Genomic DNA, 19,073 nt, shown 5'->3' on the forward strand with positions numbered 1-19,073 from the left:
GCTCGCTCTGGGATGGGCATGGAGCCCTCCTGTTATTTATGGGCAGCAGGGATGGAAGGGAAAGCAGAGCTGCCTGACACATCACAGCCAGGCCCACGCGTCCCTGTGGTCCCTGTGGCTTGGGGCTGGGCTGCAGTCAGAGCCTGGCCCTGGCCACGCCTTTCTGCTCTTTTTAAAGGTTGTTAAAGCAGCGGGTTTGCTGCTCCACTGCTTCCTCTCTGGTGAAAGGAGAACGCTCTTCATGTCTTGGCGTGAGCTGCTTCCCCCCTGGCTGGTGATCGTAGCGGGACTGACGGGCATCGTGCTGCTCTGTGTCTCCACCAAAGATGTGCCCGTGGCCCCACTCAGGACCAAGGTAAGGGCTCTCCAGGGGGTAGAAGGCAGCTAAGCTGGGCTGTTTTGTTGCTTTTTATGTTATTTTATTATTGAGCTACTTACAAACTGAGGAGGGAACTGCAACAAGACTGTCAGGACAGGTTGGCATCTTTCAACACGCTGTAGGTTTTCAAACCAGAAACAAGCCCACTCCTTTGATTGGTCAGGGAATGCAGGCTGGATATGGTCCATGGATCAGTGGAGATGCTCAGGGCAGGCTGAGCGGGGGCAGCCCACGTCAGGAGCTGCCCCAGAGCAACAAGGAACCAGTGGTGTCACTGCAGAGAAAGAGCTAGGTCCCTCTCAAAAGTCAGTAGGAATGTGCCCCTGAACTGCTGCTTCTGTCTTAAAAACAAATTGTCTTTCATGCCTTCTTCTCTTTGGTCCTATCTTGATTTCAGTCAAAGAGCCAGTGTGCTCCTCACAGCTGGGTCAGGTCTGGGGGTGTTAATGCCCACCGGCTCTGTCTCTTGATGCTCCCATTGCTGAGATGAGCTCAGTGGCACACCATGGTTTCACCCAACAGAAGGAGGCTATCCTGCGTGTTTAGAAATAGCACCCCTCCTCCATGTTCCTCTCAGAAACAAAACTCGATTAAAACCCCCCTTATTGCTCCTTGTTCTGTCCTTTCCTGGTGTTGAGCTGGGCATAAATGTGGTAATCCCTCCCCTTCTCCCTTGCGCTCCCAGCAGCAGCCTCTAATTTTCTGAAGGAGGAAAAAAATTCCGTGTTTCTCCACCAATGCCATTCCTTTCTTCCTCTTCTGCGGCAGCCAACATGTCCCTGCTAGAAATCCGAGCTGTCACTGGTGTGGGAGGATGCCAGCAGGCTGGGGCAGGGAGCTCCAGCCTCCTTCCGCATTGCTGCTCCAGCCCAGCCCCGCCAGCCCCTGGCCTGGCTGCCAAGACTGGTGCAACTGGGAGCTCCAGGAGGGCAGCAGGCAGCCAGCCTCACTCAGAGGCTGCAGCCAGCCCTGGCTGGTGCTGAAACCCTTCTGGTGGCATTAACATCAACCTCTCAGGAGGTTTCTCCTCCCACTCAGTCACAGCTCTATTTTTGTGTCAGATCCAGCTTTGACCACACACTACCATGCAGCTCATGAGTTTCCTTCCTGTGTAGGAGATATCCCAAACTGGGGTCATGTAATAGGAGCAGAGGAGCCCTAGGCTAGCTCTGGAGCTATTTTGGGTGTGGGGAAATCCAGAGCTGTGCTGCAGGGTAGTCCAGTGGCCTCCCCTTGCTCACCTTCATATTCTGGGAGCAGCAAGGCTTGGTCAGCAGCAAACAGACAAACACTGGGGACAAAGAGACAGAGAGCCCTTGGTCTGGGCAATAGCAGAGCTACCCGGGGACAAGGGGCTGAGCTGGTCATGTCCACTGCTGCTGCTCTTCCTGCCAAGACACCATCTCTGTCTCTGAGGGGCTGCTGTGTTGTACAGTGTCTGTGCTGGTCGCTGCAGCTCCCACAGCTCTGCACACATCGGGGCAAACCTAGCTTGTGTCACACCATCACTGCAGTGGGACATCAAAGAGACACCCGAGTCCTGGGTTTCTTGGGACAAGCGAGAAAAAAAAAACCTGCACAAAAACCTGAGCAAACCAATCAGCAGCAGTTTGAGTCCCAGAATCAGTGGAGAACAGTGCCATCTCCCACTGCTTTAGGACCTGTTTTTCCTGAGCTCCAGGTGGCTCAGCTCTCAGGGGAAGCCCTCTGCCTGGTTTCAGGAGCAGCTCCAGCGCATGCCACTGTAGGGCTGATGTACTTCTGGGCGTTTCTCCACTCCTGCTGTTCCTCATATATATTCAGAAATGCAGATGGCTCCCTTCAAATCCTCATCATCTTCTGGCTTCGCCTGCTGTTTGAATGTAACAAGCAAACTCAAACACTGCAGTGCAGGCCCAGGGGTCACCCAGAATACCTATATATGCTGGGTAACCCTACAATATCAGTCAGCATGCATTCCATAGTGATTTTCAGTAGAATGTTCTGGGGTTTTTCCAGTATGGCATTGTTCTGGATGCTGGCCCATCCCGCACCATCCTGTTCATCTACCAGTGGACAAACACCAAGGCAAACAAGACCGGGGTGATCAAAGGATGCAGCTCCTGTCCTGTGCAAGGTAAGGTGCCCATTTCCTGCTCAATGGTCTGTGCAACTGGCATGGGACAGATGGAAAAACCTGTGCATGGACCAGTGCCATAAAGTCCTTGGCTCCTGCACCATCCAGCTGTGCTCAGAAATAGTGAAGCACAAGTTACTTATTTTCAGCATGGGTGGATTTAGCCACACACAGCTGGACATCAGGCACTTGGCAGTAGCAGGTGTCAGGATTTTGGGGCTGCTGCAAGCAAGGAAGCATGCAGAGAGGATGTGGCTTGTCTTGATGTGCATATGGTTCAGTGATAGAGCCAAGGCTGCTGGAGCTTCTCACCCAGGAGAGGCAGTGAACAGCAATGGAGACAAATCTGACTGCAGGATGACTCCTGGTTAAGTTCTGCCTCCTCCTGACTGTGCCCTGGGCAGTAAGTGAGGTAGCTCCAGGACAAAAGAGCTGCAAAGACTCCAATCCCCTATATCACATTTGACAGCACAAGCATGAGTTCAGCTTACCTTTAGGTGTCCCATTTCAGAGAATTTGGGGGTTTTCTTCACAAATTTTAATCTGTTTGTCCCTGCCAATGCCAGCTGAGAGGCTTTCATGCAATAATGCATGGGGTTTTCCTTCCCTATCTCCTAATCTTGCTTTGATGTTAAAGCCTGGTTATAGTGGGATGCTGGGAAGGACTGAGCCCTCAGCAGCAGCGTGCTGTGGGAGGGCAGCTGCACAGCAAGCAGGGAACAGGGTTTGTGCCCTTACAGGCTGTAAACAACAGAAATCACACAGAGAAGAAGCAAGAAGGGCTCCCTGAAACCTTGTACGTGTCCCTCGTTCAGTAGCTGGGTTAAGCAGCAGCTCTGTGTGGCAGTTTGCTGTCAGCAGCAGCACAAGAGGCCCAGGCAGGTCTCGAGCCCAGGTGTGAGTGGTCCTGTCTGCATGGCAGCACAGCCACAGAGACCAAAGCACCTGGTGAGGGAATCAGGAGAATGGGGAAGGGAGACTCTTCCTGGGTAGTAGTTCAAAACCAACATTTAAGACCCCACTGACTTGCTGGAAAAATGAGTCAAGGCTGGCACACAGCTTCCCTCTGCAGAGCACTGGCTTCCTCTAGGGCAGGGGTGTCTTGCTTGCCAGCAGGGGCTCGGTGGCTGGAGGACAGAGGTGACACATCAGCCTCTGTGTGTCCTTTGCTTATTTCTATAGCAACTAAAGCCACATTTTTCCCTCTGTGGGCTGAGACAGCCTCAGCTGTTGCAGCAGTCATGTGGCTGGTAGAGATGTCTCATCTGCAGAGCTAGGGTAGTCTTAGTGTAATTTGGGATTTCTATGCACGTTCTGGTCTCAGTTCCATATTTTAGCAGGATGGATACCTGGAAGACCTCCTGCATTCCCCCTGTGACAGGTTCTGTCTTAATCATGTCCTAGGATAGCAATCTCTGGGGCAACAGCTCTCACAGTTCTCCCATAACTTCCCTTAAAATTCCATTCTATTCCATGGTCCTCAGGTCCAGGAGTCTCCAGCTACTCAGATTCTCCTCAGAAAGTTGGGAAGAGCTTGGAGCCATGTTTGAACTGGGCCCAGAATGAGATACCAGCAGAGCAGCACAGCCAAACCCCGCTGTACTTGGGAGCCACCGCCAGCATGAGGCAGCTGAAGTGAGTGAAAGTTTCAAACCCACACCCAGAGATCAGCACACATCATGGGATCATTCTGTAACAGGCATCTCAACCTGTCTGCTGTGCAGTGTGAGCCATCCCTAATCTGCTAGCCAGGTAAACCTTCCTCAGGCCCTGAAGAGAGGACCATGGCATGGCTGTGTCTCCATGTGTTGCCCCAGGCAGCCATGAAGATGACAGTCCTGCAACTGCTGCCAGGCTGGTAGTGTCTCCTTCACAATTACACTTTCACAATTAGAGCTTGGGAAAACACCCATCAGTCTGGAAGTTCAAGTGTTTTCCGTTTGTGTGACAGCCCACATGGGCTTGCAGGAGTGCTTCTTGTCAGCAAATTGGAAATGGTGGTGGGAAGGTTCACCCTTATCACACACTCATGTGGACCCTCTTCTCAGTCACCACATTATTGGGACCTTGATCTCCTTTTAGACACTGGGGAAAAGTAAGGTCTGGAGAGGAGCAGACCAGTGGGATAGGGCCAGAGGATTTCCTCAGTGACAGAGGGTACTAAGGTCCTAAATTCTTAAACAGTGGCACAGTTGTTCAAACCAGCCCTCTGCTGTTCTTGCCTCCAGTGCCATGCGAGGGGAGGGGGAAGCAGCAGCAGGAGTGGGATTGTCACTGTGGCTCTGGGGCTACTACTGAAAGTAGGGAGCACAGCAGAAGCCCTGCAGTGTGCTCCCACTGCAGGCAGCTCCTGGCAAGGTCCTGTAACATCAAATGTGCCTTCTTTTTCTTTTGTGTTTAGCCTCACCCATCCCATCCTCTCTGACAGTCTCCTTGCAGCTCTGACTGGAACCCTGAAGTCATCCCCCTTCAACTTTCAAGGGGCACGAATCCTGTCCAGCCCAGAGGAAGAAGCATTCAATTGGGTTGCTGTTAACTACATCCTGGAGAACTTCTTCAAGGTAAAGGATGATTTACCCTAGGGCACACAGAGCTGGGCTGAGCAGCTCCTGTTAAGAGACAGCCACAGAGACAAGTGGTGGGATGGGTAAACCCCTGTACTTAAAACAAAGCTTCAGTACAACTTCCACTGCCTTTCAGAGGAGGCAGCTTAGATCCAGCACCAGCTAGTTGAGGTGATGTGGTGAGGTACAGGGTGCCCAGAGCAGCTATGGCTGCCCCATTCCCCCATCCCTGGAAGTGTCCAAGGCCAGGTAGGATGAGGCTTGGAGCAGCCTGAGATAGTGGAAGGTGTCCCTGCCCATGGCAGGGGGTTAGAATGAGGTGAGCTTTTATATTCCTCCTAGCCCAAACCATTCTGTGATTCCATGGTCATAACTAGGCTGAAGAACAAAATCTCTGCTCTGGCCTTCCATGAACACGTCCATGTGTGCCCTAACAGACATGGGGCTTTCTGTCCAGCACATCCAGGATGCTCACATAGAAGACCTCACATAGCCTGGCCATGGGGCATCAAACAGGAGCTGCTGGTGTTTGTGGAGTACTGTGGGATTGTCACTGGAGTCCAGCTGTCCCATAGGGAGTCCTGTGGGTGGTAGAGAAGCAGATTCTGTTGCTGCTAAACCAAAAGCCTCTCTCAGTGAGACAGCAGGGAGGCCTGCTCTGTATTTAGAAGGCACTTGCTAAACAAAAAGAAAATAATTTCAGTTTCCTTGTTTCACCCATCACTTCTTAAGCCAAAGGGTGTCAAAAAGAACTCAGAGGGCAAGAGAAATGTGGGTTAGACTGAGTTCTTCCTCATTAGGGATGTGAAAAGTAGTTCTGATAACCAGCAGCAAGCATACACTGGTCAAGGAATTGTCAGACCTGTTGACAGCAATACAGCCTGGAGGCCAGGCTCAGAGTGTTTACCCCATGTAAACTCTCCTGCCTGTGCTGCAAACTTCAGCATTGCCAAAGTCAGTTCTGCAAGACTGCAGGAGATGATGCCACAGGGTTCTTCTGACAGAAGGATCACTTTAGCATCAAGGCAGCACTTGAAACCCATATCTGCGCTCTTGGAAACGTCCCTGCCACTCCTCACCACCCTCTCCACCGTCCCCTTCTCCTGCCTGCTGAGACCACTGCTAGTGCAGCCATCCAGGCTGAGCAGCCCTGTTTGCCCCCACAGGCTGTGGGAAGGCTCTGTGCAGGTGGCAGTGCCTGTACACTGGCTCCTCTGTTCCCTCCAAAGCCACTGGTTCAGCATCCTTATGTCCTGTGGGCAGAAAAGTGTTGGGCTGTGGTCACTATCAGCTGCTTTCTCTCTCTGTGCACTAATGCTGGCATTTGGCTGTGACTGAGATGGAGAAGTCTCAAGGATTGACCTCTCTTGTTCTTTTTGGGTCAGTATGACTGGCAAGGACAGTTGGTCCCCTCCACGAAGGGGATGGCAGGAGTCCTGTCCGTGGGAGGAACCTCAGCACAGCTCACTTCTGAGCTGGAAGAAGAGAAGCAGGCCCCAGAGGAGGGAGTGAGGCTGCAGCTCTATGGGCAGACACGCAGGGTACACACCCACCAGTGCCCCTGCCACGGCACGGAGCAGCTCCGCCGCAGGCTGCTCTCTGTGCTCATCCAGGTGAGTTTCTGCTCTCTGTGCTCATCCAGGTGAGTGTCTGCTCTCTGTGCTCATCCAGGTGAGTGTCTGCTCTCTGTGCTCATCCAGGTGAGTGTCTGCTCTCTGTGCTCATCCAGGTGAGTTTCTGCTCTCTGTGCTCATCCAGGTGAGTGTCTGCTCAGGGGCACAACACCACCAAATGGCAGCTGCACAAGGTGTGGTAATGGGCAAAGTGTCGATCACTTTAAAGTCAATCCCTCCTCAGTAGAGGCTGTTTGCATATATTAGAAAAACCCAGTGCATTTGTAAAACTTTCTCTCCCTCCAAGCAGACACACAGGCACCAATTCAAGGGTTTCCTACTTACAGGTTCTATTTGGCTCCTACTTAATACACACAAGCGAAAAATTGCTCTTCAGAGGTGTCAATATCACCTTCAGGGTGAGGAGAGGCAAGGCTTGCCTTGACTTCTAGGAACTGCTCCTCCATCCTGGAATGGGAGCACCCAGGAACCAGCTGGGATCTTCCACTTGGGGTATTTCCTTTGCTGACTTTAACAGAGCAATATTTCATTTTGAAAACATGCCAATGTTTTGGTTCTTCCAAACTTTATTTCACTTGGGGAGTGGGGGGGGAAGAAAAGAGTGGTATAGAATGGTACAAATTCAAGAATCACCGTAGTCCTCATCAAAACTGTGTTTTTCAGGAATTAACTGCTCCATGCCCATTCACTTTCCTCCCTATAAACCCCACTTGCCCTTATTTGAGACCTGAATGTCGCACACTGGATACCAACTTCACCGCAGTTATAGTGCTGAATTGCTAGAGATAAGAAACACTGATTCTTGTGGGGTTGAACCATCTGGAAGGCAGATCAGAACAGCCTCCTTCTTGCAACTAGGAAAAGCACAGGATGCATGAAGTTGTTTTTGTGCTCTAAGGGAGGGTGGTAGGGCTGGGACTCATCACCTCTCAGCAGGTCCAGTCACTGCACTGGGACCTGGCTGGGCCTCGTGGTTGACTCGATGACATAAGATTTAGCAAAGCTTTCACAGCCTCCCTGCTCCATCTCAGCACTGTGGTGCTTGGGGAAACTTGTTCCTAACCATGTTACATTCCCTCTTCCTGTGTGAAGCCCTGGGACACCAATGTCTTCTCTTGCTGCCTCTGTCCTTGTTTTATTCTGCCTCTAGGATCACAGAAGGGCTAAAACTGTGTCCAATCCCTGCTGGCCCCTCACCTACTCCCAGGAAGTGCAGTGGCAATTGGTGCATGCTGGGCCTTGTGCTGCCAGTGATGACACACAGGACATCCCTGGCCCCAAGGAGGTCTTCAACATCACAGGCTCCAGCAATCCCACAGCCTGCATGAACCTCGTGCAAAGCCTGTTCAACTCTTCCTCTTCCTGCAGCTTCTTCAAGCATTCCCTCAGCAGTGGTCTCAAACCCCTTCAGACCAGGCTTCTGGTGAGTTCTCATTTACACTGGGGTAAGCAACTTGCATGAGGAACCCATGAAATGGGACCAGTTTGACCATTAATAAATACAGTGGCAACATCCAGACCATGACACTCCTGCCCTCTCCCCCTCATTGCCACACAGCTGTTCAAACATGGACCACTGGCTTCCCACAGTGACTGTGGGGGAGCTTTTTTCATCTCTGTCTCCTCAATGTCTGCTGCTGAGACCAACTCTAGGGCTCCATGGAGCCAGCAGGGATGGGACAGTCAGGAGCTGTGTGCTGAGGTCTTCCCACACCAGGTCTGCGGTACAGCTGGAGATCCTCTGCCCCTCTCTTAGCAAACTTCTGGTCATGCTGCACCACAAGCACCCTTCTACCTGAGAACCTGGACTTAGTGGCCAAAGACATTGGATTGTTAAGCCAGAAGTAGCTCAAGATCCGAGGACAAGCAGAGGGCATTTCCAGGAAGGGTAACTGGAAATTTCCCCAGCTCCCTGCTCCTGAGTCTCCCATGGACATGGTGCTGAGGAGCATCAGGATCTTCTCCCAGTCCTCAGCACTGGTGAGGTTACACAATGGGTATTGTGCTCAGTTTTGGGCAAGAAGGGCACTGAGAAGCTGAGTGTGTCCAGTGAAGGGAACAGAGCTGGGGAAGGGGCTGGACCCCAGGAGAGGCTGAGGGAGCTGGAAAGGGGCTCAGCCTGGAGAAAAGGAGGCTCAGGGGGGACCTTGTGGCTCTGCACAACTCCTGACAGGAGGGGACAGCCGGGGGGGTCGGGCTCTGCTCCCAGGGAACAGGGACAGGAGGAGAGGGAACGGCCCCAGGCTGTGCTAGAGGCGGTTTAGACTGGATATTAGGGAAAATTCCTTCACCAAAAGGGTTGTCAAGCCCTGGCACAGGCTGCCCATGGCAGTGGTGGAATCACCATCCCTGGAGGGACTTAAAAGCTGTGTAGGATGTGGCACCTAGGGACATTGTTTAGTGGTGGGCTTGGAAGTGCTGGGTTAATGGCTGAACTTGATTTTAGACATCTTCTGCTACCAATATGATTTTTTGATTCTATGATCAGTCTACTTATCCAGGCAAGGCCAGGAAGGCTGCTGGATGCATGCTAGGAACAGACCTGTTTCCATCTCCAGACAGAAACAGCTCTGCTCATGTCCCTTAAGCCCTTCCAAGGCACTGGAACCAACCCTGCACTCCAAGGGCACCCTGGCAATGCTCAGCCACTGCCCCCCACTTCTAGGGGTAATTTCTGGTGTGCAGTCCAAGGACCCAGAGCACAGTCCCACCTGATGATTATTTCTGCTGCTGTCGTAGGTGGTTTCTGAGGCCATGGACTTCATGAGAGGAATTGCACCTTCTCCTGACTTGGGTCAGGCTGTCAAGAGGCTGTGTGGGATGTCCGTCAAAGAGGTAATTGTGAAGTAACTCGGTGAGCAGGGAGAGTGGGAAGCAAGGAACACTTTGTTGCAAAAGCACTCAGGGTTCAGACTGACAGAGCTGTAACTTACTGGCTCCCTCAGGGAAAAATTTGGATTTGTCTGGATTTTGTAGGTTTTGGTTTTTTGTGGGGCTTTTCTTTGGTTTTTTGTGGGGTTTTTTTTGGGTTTTTGTTTTGGTTTGGTTTTTTTGTTTTTTTTGTTTTTGTTTTTTTTTTTTACTTTGAGGAAACAGGCTCCACTTATCTTCCTTCCTCTCAAATCCCAGCTGCTGCTGGTAACACTTGGACCTAATTAAATGAAAAGCCACAAATACCTTTTACAGTTTTTTAAGGAGTAAACAGGAAGGTTGTCTACTCACTCCTGCACATCACCTTGGTCTTTCTGTTATCCTTCTGTCCTTAAGTGCAAGGGACACGTCCACTCAGACTCCAGGATTGCTCCCATTTCACCTGGGCCCACAGAGCCCAAGCCAGAGGGAGTTTGTCACTTCTTTCCCTGAGTTGGTGGTTATGAGGTCACCCTCATTTGCATTTACACTAATGGAGCATCCACAGTAACATTCAAATGGGGCAATTTCTCCAGTGTTTGTTAATGAGCCATAAGCAGTCCCCTAAAGCATTCTCCTCTGGAAGGAGGAGAAAGATCCCAATGTTCCAGTTGGGAGAAAGGCTGCAGCATCGGCTCATCCTAATTAGAGAGCAGGGAATCAATCCTACCAAGCAATTCACCAGCAAGGCAACCTGGCTGTCAGTCCTGCTGCTCTTGGATCTGGCTTAGTAAGATGGGAACAAAGGCAGTAACAGATGACATGGATTTCTACCCCACAGCCCAGTGAATGCAGGAAATGTGGTTGCAGTCTGCATAGGACACAAACCCCTCCTGCAGTCCCAGAGTCAGTTTCAGAACAGGAAAGGAGAGGCTGTAGCAGGCCTGAAATTCGGCTATTGAGTATTTACTTCTTTTATTTTTCTCCCCCATCATCTTTTTTTTTTGTTCTGGAAATGGCACCAGCTGATTAGGGAGTCCCAAGCAAGCCTGGATACACTTGTTGATTACTGCACTGTGTCTGCCTTCATCTTCCATCTCAGTACAAGAGGATACACACTTGACTTTGACCAGCATGTTTGGACTGCATTCCAGAAGGTCAGTTCCTACAGCACAGTGTTCCCAGTTACCAGGAGGGCTGGTCCCAGTACAGCCAGTCTGTTCCCACACTGACAAGCCCTAACCAGCTGGGCTTCTCCAGCAGGACAGTTTTGTAAAATGGATTCACAGTTGTGATAAACAAGAAAACCAGTGTCAAAGAGCCAGAGACTACACTTGTCCTCTCTGAAAAACACATGGGTCAAAAATCTCCTCTGGATCAACACCATCTTTAGAAATCTGTGTTGACAGGGAAGGAAGCCTGATCTCCACTTAACACTAAGGACAAGCTGCTGATAACATTTCCTGAGCCAAAAGGCGTTTCCCTACCTTTCTGCAACCACCTTTATACGCATGAGGGTTGATAAATACCTTCATCAGTCTAGGATTCATCATAGAATCCTAGACTGGTTTTGGATTGGAAGGAAACTTAAAGCTCCTCTCATTCCACCCCCTTACTTCCACTATCCCAGGTTGCTCCAAGCCCCATCCAGCCTGGCCTTGGACACTTCTAGGGATGCAGGGGTAGTCACAGTAGTCACAGTTTCTCTGGGCACCCTGTGCCAGGGCCTCATCCCCCTATCCAGAGAAGAATTTCTTCCTAATATCTAATAATCTAACCTAACCTCTAATAAGGTATGAAATTGCTCCAGGATCTGGAGGCCCTAAGGACAGGGAGATTTGACTCAGATCATTCCCTTCACAAAAGAAAAGAAAGCCTGTTCCCAGACCTCTTCACAACTGACAATCACAGCCATGGTCTCACTGAGCAGGGCTGAGTAGTGACCAGTAGAAAAGGCAAGGTAATGAGGTAGGTCCAGGACCCCCAGGGACCCCAGCCTGGAAAGACAGAGACAAGCAACCTAAACCATAGGTCTGAGGTTCAACCAGGGCCAGAGAGACAACTATCCACAATGCAGACTTGAGATCCACTAGAAAAACCCATCAATAAGCAGAGAACAACACTCCCTACAACAGTCTCCTTCAGGAGAGAGGGGCCTGTCCAGGCCAGAGCTTACATGGAGTGGCCATGCCCGTGGGCAGAGGTGTGGGTGGAAGTGCCATTAAGGCCTGTTGGTGTACTCAGGGCACTGAGAGTGGGAGAGCTCCTCATTGCATGCCAACTCCTTGCATCAGTCTCAGATAATACATACAAAGCCTTGGGCCCGTGCACAGAAACACAGCTGGAGTCCAGGCCGTCTCCTCTTCTGACCTCTCCTTTTTATTTCAACAGATGGGTGATAGATCATCTGGCTGGACTCTTGGGTACCTGCTGAGTCTGACCAGCACCATCCCCCAGGACAGCCCAAGCTTCCTCAAGGGGATTGAGCCGGGGGTCTGGTCCTTGCTCCTGATCCTCTTCGTCGTGCTGCTCATGGGCTCCTTCATGCGCATCTCATACCGAGTGATGGCCAAGGAGAGCAGCTCCAGTCACAGGAACAGCAGTGTTTTTGATGACTGATGGTTTTCTGTGACTCAAGACTCTTGTCAGAGCACAGTCAACAGGGTCCAGACAGAAATCACAGAGGTGTAAGTCACTGGAGGATAAAAGTGATTTTCCTGAAGGGCTCCCAGCAACTTGCTGGTACTTGCACTACTGTACTTTAGAAAATGGATCCTGCTCCACAGGAAGTCTGTGATTCCTGGTGGATGGCAAGCTATTCATTCTCCAAACAAGAACAGCCTGCATGCCTCTTCCTTGGGCTACAGCTGGGATTACTCATGTCAGACATGAAATGATGCCTCTGAGCAGGCAGGCCCTGAGCTATTGTGAAGCTAATATTGTATAATCCTGTCAAATCAGAAGAGGTGCTGCCTGAAAAATGTACTCTGTCCTCTTCTGTGGCCTCTCAAGAGATGATACCTGCAGTATTGCCATTAGTGAAGACTGGAAGGGCATTAAAATACAGTCAGAATGTAAGAGCCAACTGCTTCCATGTTCTAGAAAAAATGCAAGTATTTTCTGCCTGTACTGTCTGTGCTTCCATCTCAGTGATGACGGCCACGTGTCTCTTCAATGAACGCTCCTGCTGACCAGGAATCCTTCAAAACCAATCCTTCTTAGTCTTGGCCTCTACAAAATTGCAGAGGATCAAAGGAGAAACAAAGGACACAGATGCACAGCTGAGTTTTTGTCTCTCAGCTGAGTCATGGCCACACAGGGTTAAAATTAGTATTTTAAACTCTTTAGCAAGGACTCTAACACATTTAATTTCACATTTGCTAAAGCTGGTCTCATGCTGGGCTGAGGTTCACCTGTTTGTTCATTTGCACTGACCTGCTTCCCTTGCTGACTCTGGAAGTGTCTCAGCTGACACTGCCCTTTAGAGCAGAGCAGACTCAGGAACAGAAGCTTTCCTAATTGTCACTTTCATATTTCACCATGACCAGAGTTACTTTATGATCTAATAGTCAGGATTCCCCTGGGACCTGGCAGTCATTCCAGCTCCTCTGGTTTGTTCTGCATGTCTGAAAGATGAGGTGCTGTACGAATTCTGTGTTACTGTGAAGAAAAAGGATCGATTCACAAGCACTGTCCTTTGACTAAGGCATTTAGAGCTTTCTCAACTGCTTCAGAGAATTAAAATACACAGACTGTTAAGAGCCTCAGGGAGGAGCGTCTCCAAGGCTTTTCAGACCACTTTAAACAGAAATGTAAATGCTCACAGATGCAGTGGTGAGCCTTGCAGGATTTTTAAAGCTACCATGGCACCTAAATCCTTTCAAATCTGATTATTCATCCCTTGTGCTCCCAACTGATAATATAGGACACACACACCCCATAATATTGGGATATTCATGCATTTTCAGGCCAATTAATGAAGGTTTGGAACCTGCCAGTCAAGTTTAGAGGGCTGTGGAAACAGACTTAAACAAGCTTCATATTCATTTCTTTGAGTTGCAAGTTAGATATTTTTAATTATATCATGTCATTAAAAATATTTTAATAGACTGTCTGTGTTATTCTTGGCAAGAGATCAAAGCAGGGGGGTAATTGTGAACACAGAGTGTTTCAGTGAGCAGGATGGGGGTGCTGCTGCTGCCTCTACTCAAGAGCTGTTTTGCTGTGTACTTTTGGGGTACACAGTGAGAACCCCTGAAGGCACTTTCTTTCCAGCGAAAGGAAAAGATTTCAGATAACTCAACTGCTGGTATTTAGTTGATGAGACATGCCTACACCTTTTGATGTGTTTTTTGCTCAAACCATCTGAAGAAGGTAGGAGGCATCCAGGCAAGGTGGCATAGAAAAAATACAGAGGTTATCTTGGAGTCAGCAATATCAGGAAATTCCTGAGACTTCATTCATCCTGCACCTGGAAATCCAATCCTTTAACAGAGCTCTGGCTCGGTGACCTGACAGCATAGGGGTGAGCTCTGAGATTCCAGGCTCAGATTTGGAACCTGCTGAGGAAGAATCCTACCACTGTCAGAAATGGAAACAAGCCAGTGAGATGCCAGGAACTCCTGGACTCCAGGTGCTCTGGCCTGTCAGTCACTGCACTTTCTTGAATTAGAATAGATCCCAGGGTCCAAGAGAAAAGGATATCAGCCAAAACTTCCCCAAGCTCTTGTTTAGAAGCTTTGGGACTTCCACACAGATAATAAGTGAGTAATTAGGCAATGAGCTCAGCGTGGCTTCCTGACATTTCACTTTTGCCTTGCACGTGCCACTGAATTAAATCCTTGCCCCTTGAGCCACTTTGACAATGAACACTGCTCTGCCATGCAGAAACCCACAATGACTTCTTTTTCTGACAGATAAAAACATTTATAGATGTTTTTACTAGATGATAAGATAAACCGGGATTTTAAAACTGGTGTTTTGGTAATAAAAAATGGCATAAAATAACAAAATGGGGAATCTATGAGAAGAAAGGAGACTAATACTGATAATATATTCCTTCCTCCCAGCTCTCTATAGAGCAGCTTCTTCATGTCAGCCCCACAATAAATTTGCAGAATAAATGCCCAGATTGCTTGGACAGTCGAAATCTACTTAAAAGGAGATTCTAGATGAACTCACTCACTTTGAAACAAAGATGCCATCAGGCCTTTGGTTACAATTCAACTGTGGAAATGATAAATAATGAGGATTTTCTAACTGTCTTTAAATTCTTTATGTTTATATACAGGGCCCTCGCTTCTCACTCAGGCTGAACCATGGAAGAGATCTTCTGGCAGATAATAAAGTCCGCTCATGTGCAACTGCAGTTCTGCTGCTGTCAGCAAATACCAACAAGAAAGAAATAAAATGTATTAGATAAAAAAATTGACACCAGAAAGCACTTTCTCTATTTTGGCTTCAGACACAAAACAGGGTGACTGACCTGCTCCTGGCTATTAGGGCTTAACTGTCATTTAGGCATCCCAAAGCACCATGAATTCTCAACCAGTACTCCCATCTGAGTTGCCCCAATGAATTCCCATTAATATTGAGGGAAATAGTTTATTGCCTGCAGTTCCACTCTGCAGTATCCACAGGGCCTGAGTTGTTTCTTTCTTCCCATTCTGACATATCCAGGCTCCCTGTGGTAGGAGAGACCCAAGCTGAGGCCCTGGAATCCACAACCTCTCGGGGAGCAAACCCAGCAGAAGATGAGAGGAATGCCTTTCATGGATGGCTGGATTTAGTTTCAGTATATTTTCATGTTGTTCTTCTACCCTGCCTCTGATCCTGTATCTGAGTGTCTCTCCAGAGAAGCAGGCAGCCATATGATGTTTATATCCTACCTCATGGACTGTCACTCCTACTTCAAGAGCTAATTCTGAACACACTGAAGAAAAACCAGCATGAAGGAATACTGGGATCAGAAAACCTGCAATTTTTGCCACAGCTTTCTTAATATAAAAGTCCTTCCACGATGCTGTCAAACCCAGGCAAATGCCAGTGTTTTGGTGTTTTCTAAGTGCAGACATCAGTGTGTACTTGTACACTGAGGTGACCAGGTTCCCTCCATGTGAGATAGTCACAGCCCTTCTGCAGTCGGACGCTGTCAGATCCCTGTTCAAGTCATAAACACAGAACAGGAACTGCTGCAGTAGTAGTGTGCAGTGCCAGGGATCAGTCACGAGAGGGAGGCTGGCAGAGCACCCCTCGGAAAGCCTAAGGAAATCTCTGACACAGCCAGCAGCTTCTCCCACCACAAATGACATCAGTTAGCAGGGAGGCTTCTCTGGGAACATCTTGCGAATGCAGGGCAAAGACACTGCAGTATGGAAACTCTCTGTGTGGGATGTGAAAGCCACTCTGATCAGGGATTTAAGAAGCCATGGCATTGGAAAAAGTCTTCTATGCAAGGAGACGGGCACTAGCATGGAGTATGGATGAAGGCTCTTTTGGAAACATGAGAGAGAAAGAATAATCCTTACCAGGAAGAAAAGTGCCCTGGGAATGAAGAGGAGGTTTGAGAGAGACAGAGGAATGATAAAAGCAACTTTTGTGTGAAGGAAAACTTATTTTTGTTCACAGCAGGGGTGTCACCATATGTGCACCTCATGACCAAATTAGTCACCACTTCTTGGTGGAAAGTCTCAGGAGAAACAGATCCTCCACACGGAAGAAGGCAACAACTATCAGGCTTATCACTGGACATGGAACAGCAGAAGAGTTGTGGAACCTTCATGGGAACAATGTTCAAAGTTCACAGGTTTCAAATATGAAGGAGATGTAAATCGCCAATTAATGCCAAACATTACACAAAGTAAAATCTGGTTTAGCATTACCTTGTCTCACAGTATCACAGAAAATGTGAAACAGTCCTGGAGTGAAAGCTCTGAAAGCACAGACTCACAGCCTGGTGAATGGAAATCATCAAACCAAGTGGAAGGACCTCTTCTTCCACGCTGATCGCAATTAAACCGCAGGACTCATCGGGACAGGAGGCTGTTTATGCCAGAAGTTTACATAGCTGCAAAAGGTGATTAGATAAATTTATAATAACCCATTGGGACTATTAAACAAAAAGTTACTTGCTTGTGGCTAAAGAATTGCCCAAACCACCTGCCACATCCATATCTGTTTGCCCTGTTCCTCTTTGGTAACTGCTGCAGAGCATTAGAGACAAGACACTGGCCTGGGTGGGTCTGTGGCTTGATCCCATTCAGCTATTCTGACTTCCCTTAGGCAGGAATCCCACAACTGGTTCTGGAATCAGCCTCTCACCTTCATAACTTCAATATCATAGCAGCAGTAATTTCTGGAAAACAAGACTGTTTATCCTTAGAAGTAACAATCAGACAAAAAGGAGGAAACACCTGCACATACCCACGTCTCACTTCAGTGTTATCATAAACCTGGAATAACCCCAACGCCAAAAACCCTCTGGTTCTGGAGGCAGCTCTCATCACACTCATCCTCCAGTGTCCCTCCTTTAGCTCAGGGCTTCAGGTTTTTACCTACAGAAACATAATTAGTTCTGTGATTTCTGTCTGGGCTCCTGCCAGCCCCAGGTAGAGGCTCAGTTCAGACTGGATCCTGTTTCAGAGACACAGGCTGCAATCTCACTGGTTAAGGACCAAGAGAGGAACGACAGTTGCTGTGTGCCTGTGAGCTGAGGGGTGGGATCAGCTCTGTACACACACGCAGAGATCACTTGTTCAGCAAAAGGGGAAGGCAATATGCAAAAGTGAAAAGGAAGTCCCTCCCCACTCTGTCCAAACCAGTTGTGTTTACAGTAAAATCTGTTTCCAAGCCAAAAGCAATACAGGTAGTTAAAAACCAAAACAATTGCAATAAAAAGTTTTTAAAAAACCCTAATGCCTAATTCAGCAAAACAGAAATGCGATTTCCAACTTGTTTTAACTTCCCTGTGTCTATCTTTGGGTTAAACCCAGGGTCTTTGGCCGTGTAACACTGCTCTGATGTTTTCTAGGACCCCTCCTACCACATTAATTTATGCAGCACTTACAGATGGGATCTAAATGAGGTGAAACCTCACTGCTTGTCATTTGCAGCAGAGTTTGAGGAGAGCTTTCAAAGTAATTAAATACCAGCCAAGACAGATACCTGCAATGAAAACACGATGTGGGAGCCACAAACATCCCACCTCAGTGCTGTTCCTTTCTCTGCCCTCCCAGCTGCCTTCCAGCATTCCCTACTCTGGCAAGCTGCAGCCTCTCCACTAAACCAAGGGCCACTAGAAATGCACATCAGCATTTGGCTCAGGCAGGACCATGGAATGTGCAGCTTTTTGTCCCAGAATTTGCCTCACACTCAGTATTCCATGCAGAGGTTCACCCTGGGAGGAATGCTCCATGTGAGCCAGGGTTCTGGCACAACCTGCTGTGGCATTTGCCAGCTCACCTCCTGGCACACACTAATTAATGCTGGCCTGCCACAGCTTTAGAAATACCAGGGCTGACATGGTCGGCAGCTCCAGCAGCTCTCTCCATGGAGATTCCTAACTGTGCTCCTTCTCAGAGAGATCTTAGAAGTACTGGCATTTTACTTACTTTTAAAAATGGAAAAACATTTAAGATAGAATTGTCATTTCCTGTGGATGTGCAGGTAGCTAAGAACAGAAATACTCACTGACTGGGTTAGAATTAGCAAAAATTAATGTTGCACAAATAATTTGAAATGCCTCCTCCTTAGATATTCAGGTAGCTGAATCTCCTGGGGAAACCTCTAGAAGCTCAATCGAAGAGCAAAGTTTAGCTGCTCCACAGGGTCCTAGCCCTACTCCACTGGGAACAATCCTGCTGGTGTTCTGCAGACAGGTATGGGAGCCTTAACCGAGCAGAGCACTTCCACTCTCACACTCCCTCTGGGAATGCTGGGGGTGGCAACAATTGCTCACTCCACACATTACAGAGCAGCTTCCCAAACATGAAAGGCAGTGCAGGCTGGAGTAGAGACTGTGGGAAGCACAAAGGCTCGGGATTGCTCATACAGTGAGAAAATGGATGGCACTAATGCACAGGCCTTTGCTTTCTGGCCCTGGCTGAAAAAACCCAAACCTGTATCTGCACTACGCAGCACTCGTGGCAGAAAACCTCCTCCAAGGCCTGCCGTGGCTCCCCCGCTCCGTCTCAGGGCAGGTTTTCCAGGCTTTCCCGAGCACATGTGCCTCTGAACGCTGTGCTGAGCACACCTGAAGAGAATTGATGCTGAAGGTACTCCTCCAGACAGCACCACACAGGCAGCACACTCTATGTTCCCTGGTTTTAATCACAAAGCAGCCAGGATTCTTCTTGTACATTATTCTGAAGAGTTGGCATCACATCCTGCAGGAAAAGCTGTCTTTACTGATTAGCACAGCCTTGTGTGAAACCTTAAGCAAGTCTTATCCAGATTCATCCTGGCTGCCTTTAGTACCTAAATGATGCTGCACTTTCTGGAATTGGTCACCTCAAACACCATCACAGAGAACA

The 19,073-nt window shown here is 48.8% G+C and overlaps 1 protein-coding gene and 2 long non-coding RNA genes across 3 annotated transcripts in view; 2 read left to right on the forward strand and 1 right to left on the reverse strand.

Annotated features, from left to right (window-relative positions):
* Positions 1-19,073, forward strand: part of LOC137486353 (uncharacterized) — a 417,767-nt gene that overhangs the window by 285,214 nt on the left and 113,480 nt on the right. The window lies entirely within an intron of this gene.
* Positions 146-13,653, forward strand: LOC137486323 (ectonucleoside triphosphate diphosphohydrolase 2-like). Its single transcript, XM_068211507.1, has 9 exons — positions 146-355; positions 2,378-2,495; positions 3,980-4,130; positions 4,897-5,056; positions 6,445-6,672; positions 7,844-8,116; positions 9,433-9,528; positions 10,569-10,700; positions 11,935-13,653. The coding sequence occupies exons 1-9, from the start codon at positions 242-244 to the stop codon at positions 12,160-12,162; spliced, it is 1,500 nt and encodes a 499-aa protein (XP_068067608.1). The 5' UTR covers positions 146-241; the 3' UTR covers positions 12,163-13,653.
* LOC137486326 (uncharacterized) lies at positions 12,807-16,507 on the reverse strand. The gene is made up of 2 exons (XR_011005690.1): positions 16,425-16,507; positions 12,807-16,318 (listed from the first exon to the last, which is right to left on the reverse strand). It is a non-coding gene; the product is annotated as an uncharacterized lncRNA (long non-coding RNA).

The sequence above is a fragment of the Anomalospiza imberbis genome, chromosome 21 (assembly GCF_031753505.1).
Source record: "Anomalospiza imberbis isolate Cuckoo-Finch-1a 21T00152 chromosome 21, ASM3175350v1, whole genome shotgun sequence".
Taxonomy (NCBI): Eukaryota; Metazoa; Chordata; class Aves; order Passeriformes; family Viduidae; genus Anomalospiza; species Anomalospiza imberbis.

What these genes read in the sequence shown, in the direction of transcription:
- LOC137486323 (XM_068211507.1), top strand. Translation starts at nt 242, where the DNA reads ATGTCTTGGCGTGAGCTGCTTCCCCCCTGGCTGGTGATCGTAGCGGGA. An exon ending in TGCTCTCTGTGCTCATCCAG is followed by an intron (nt 6,673 to 7,843) that starts GTGAGTTTCTGC and finishes TTCTGCCTCTAG; the next exon opens with GATCACAGAAGGGCTAAAAC. An exon ending in CCCTTCAGACCAGGCTTCTG is followed by an intron (nt 8,117 to 9,432) that starts GTGAGTTCTCAT and finishes CTGCTGTCGTAG; the next exon opens with GTGGTTTCTGAGGCCATGGA.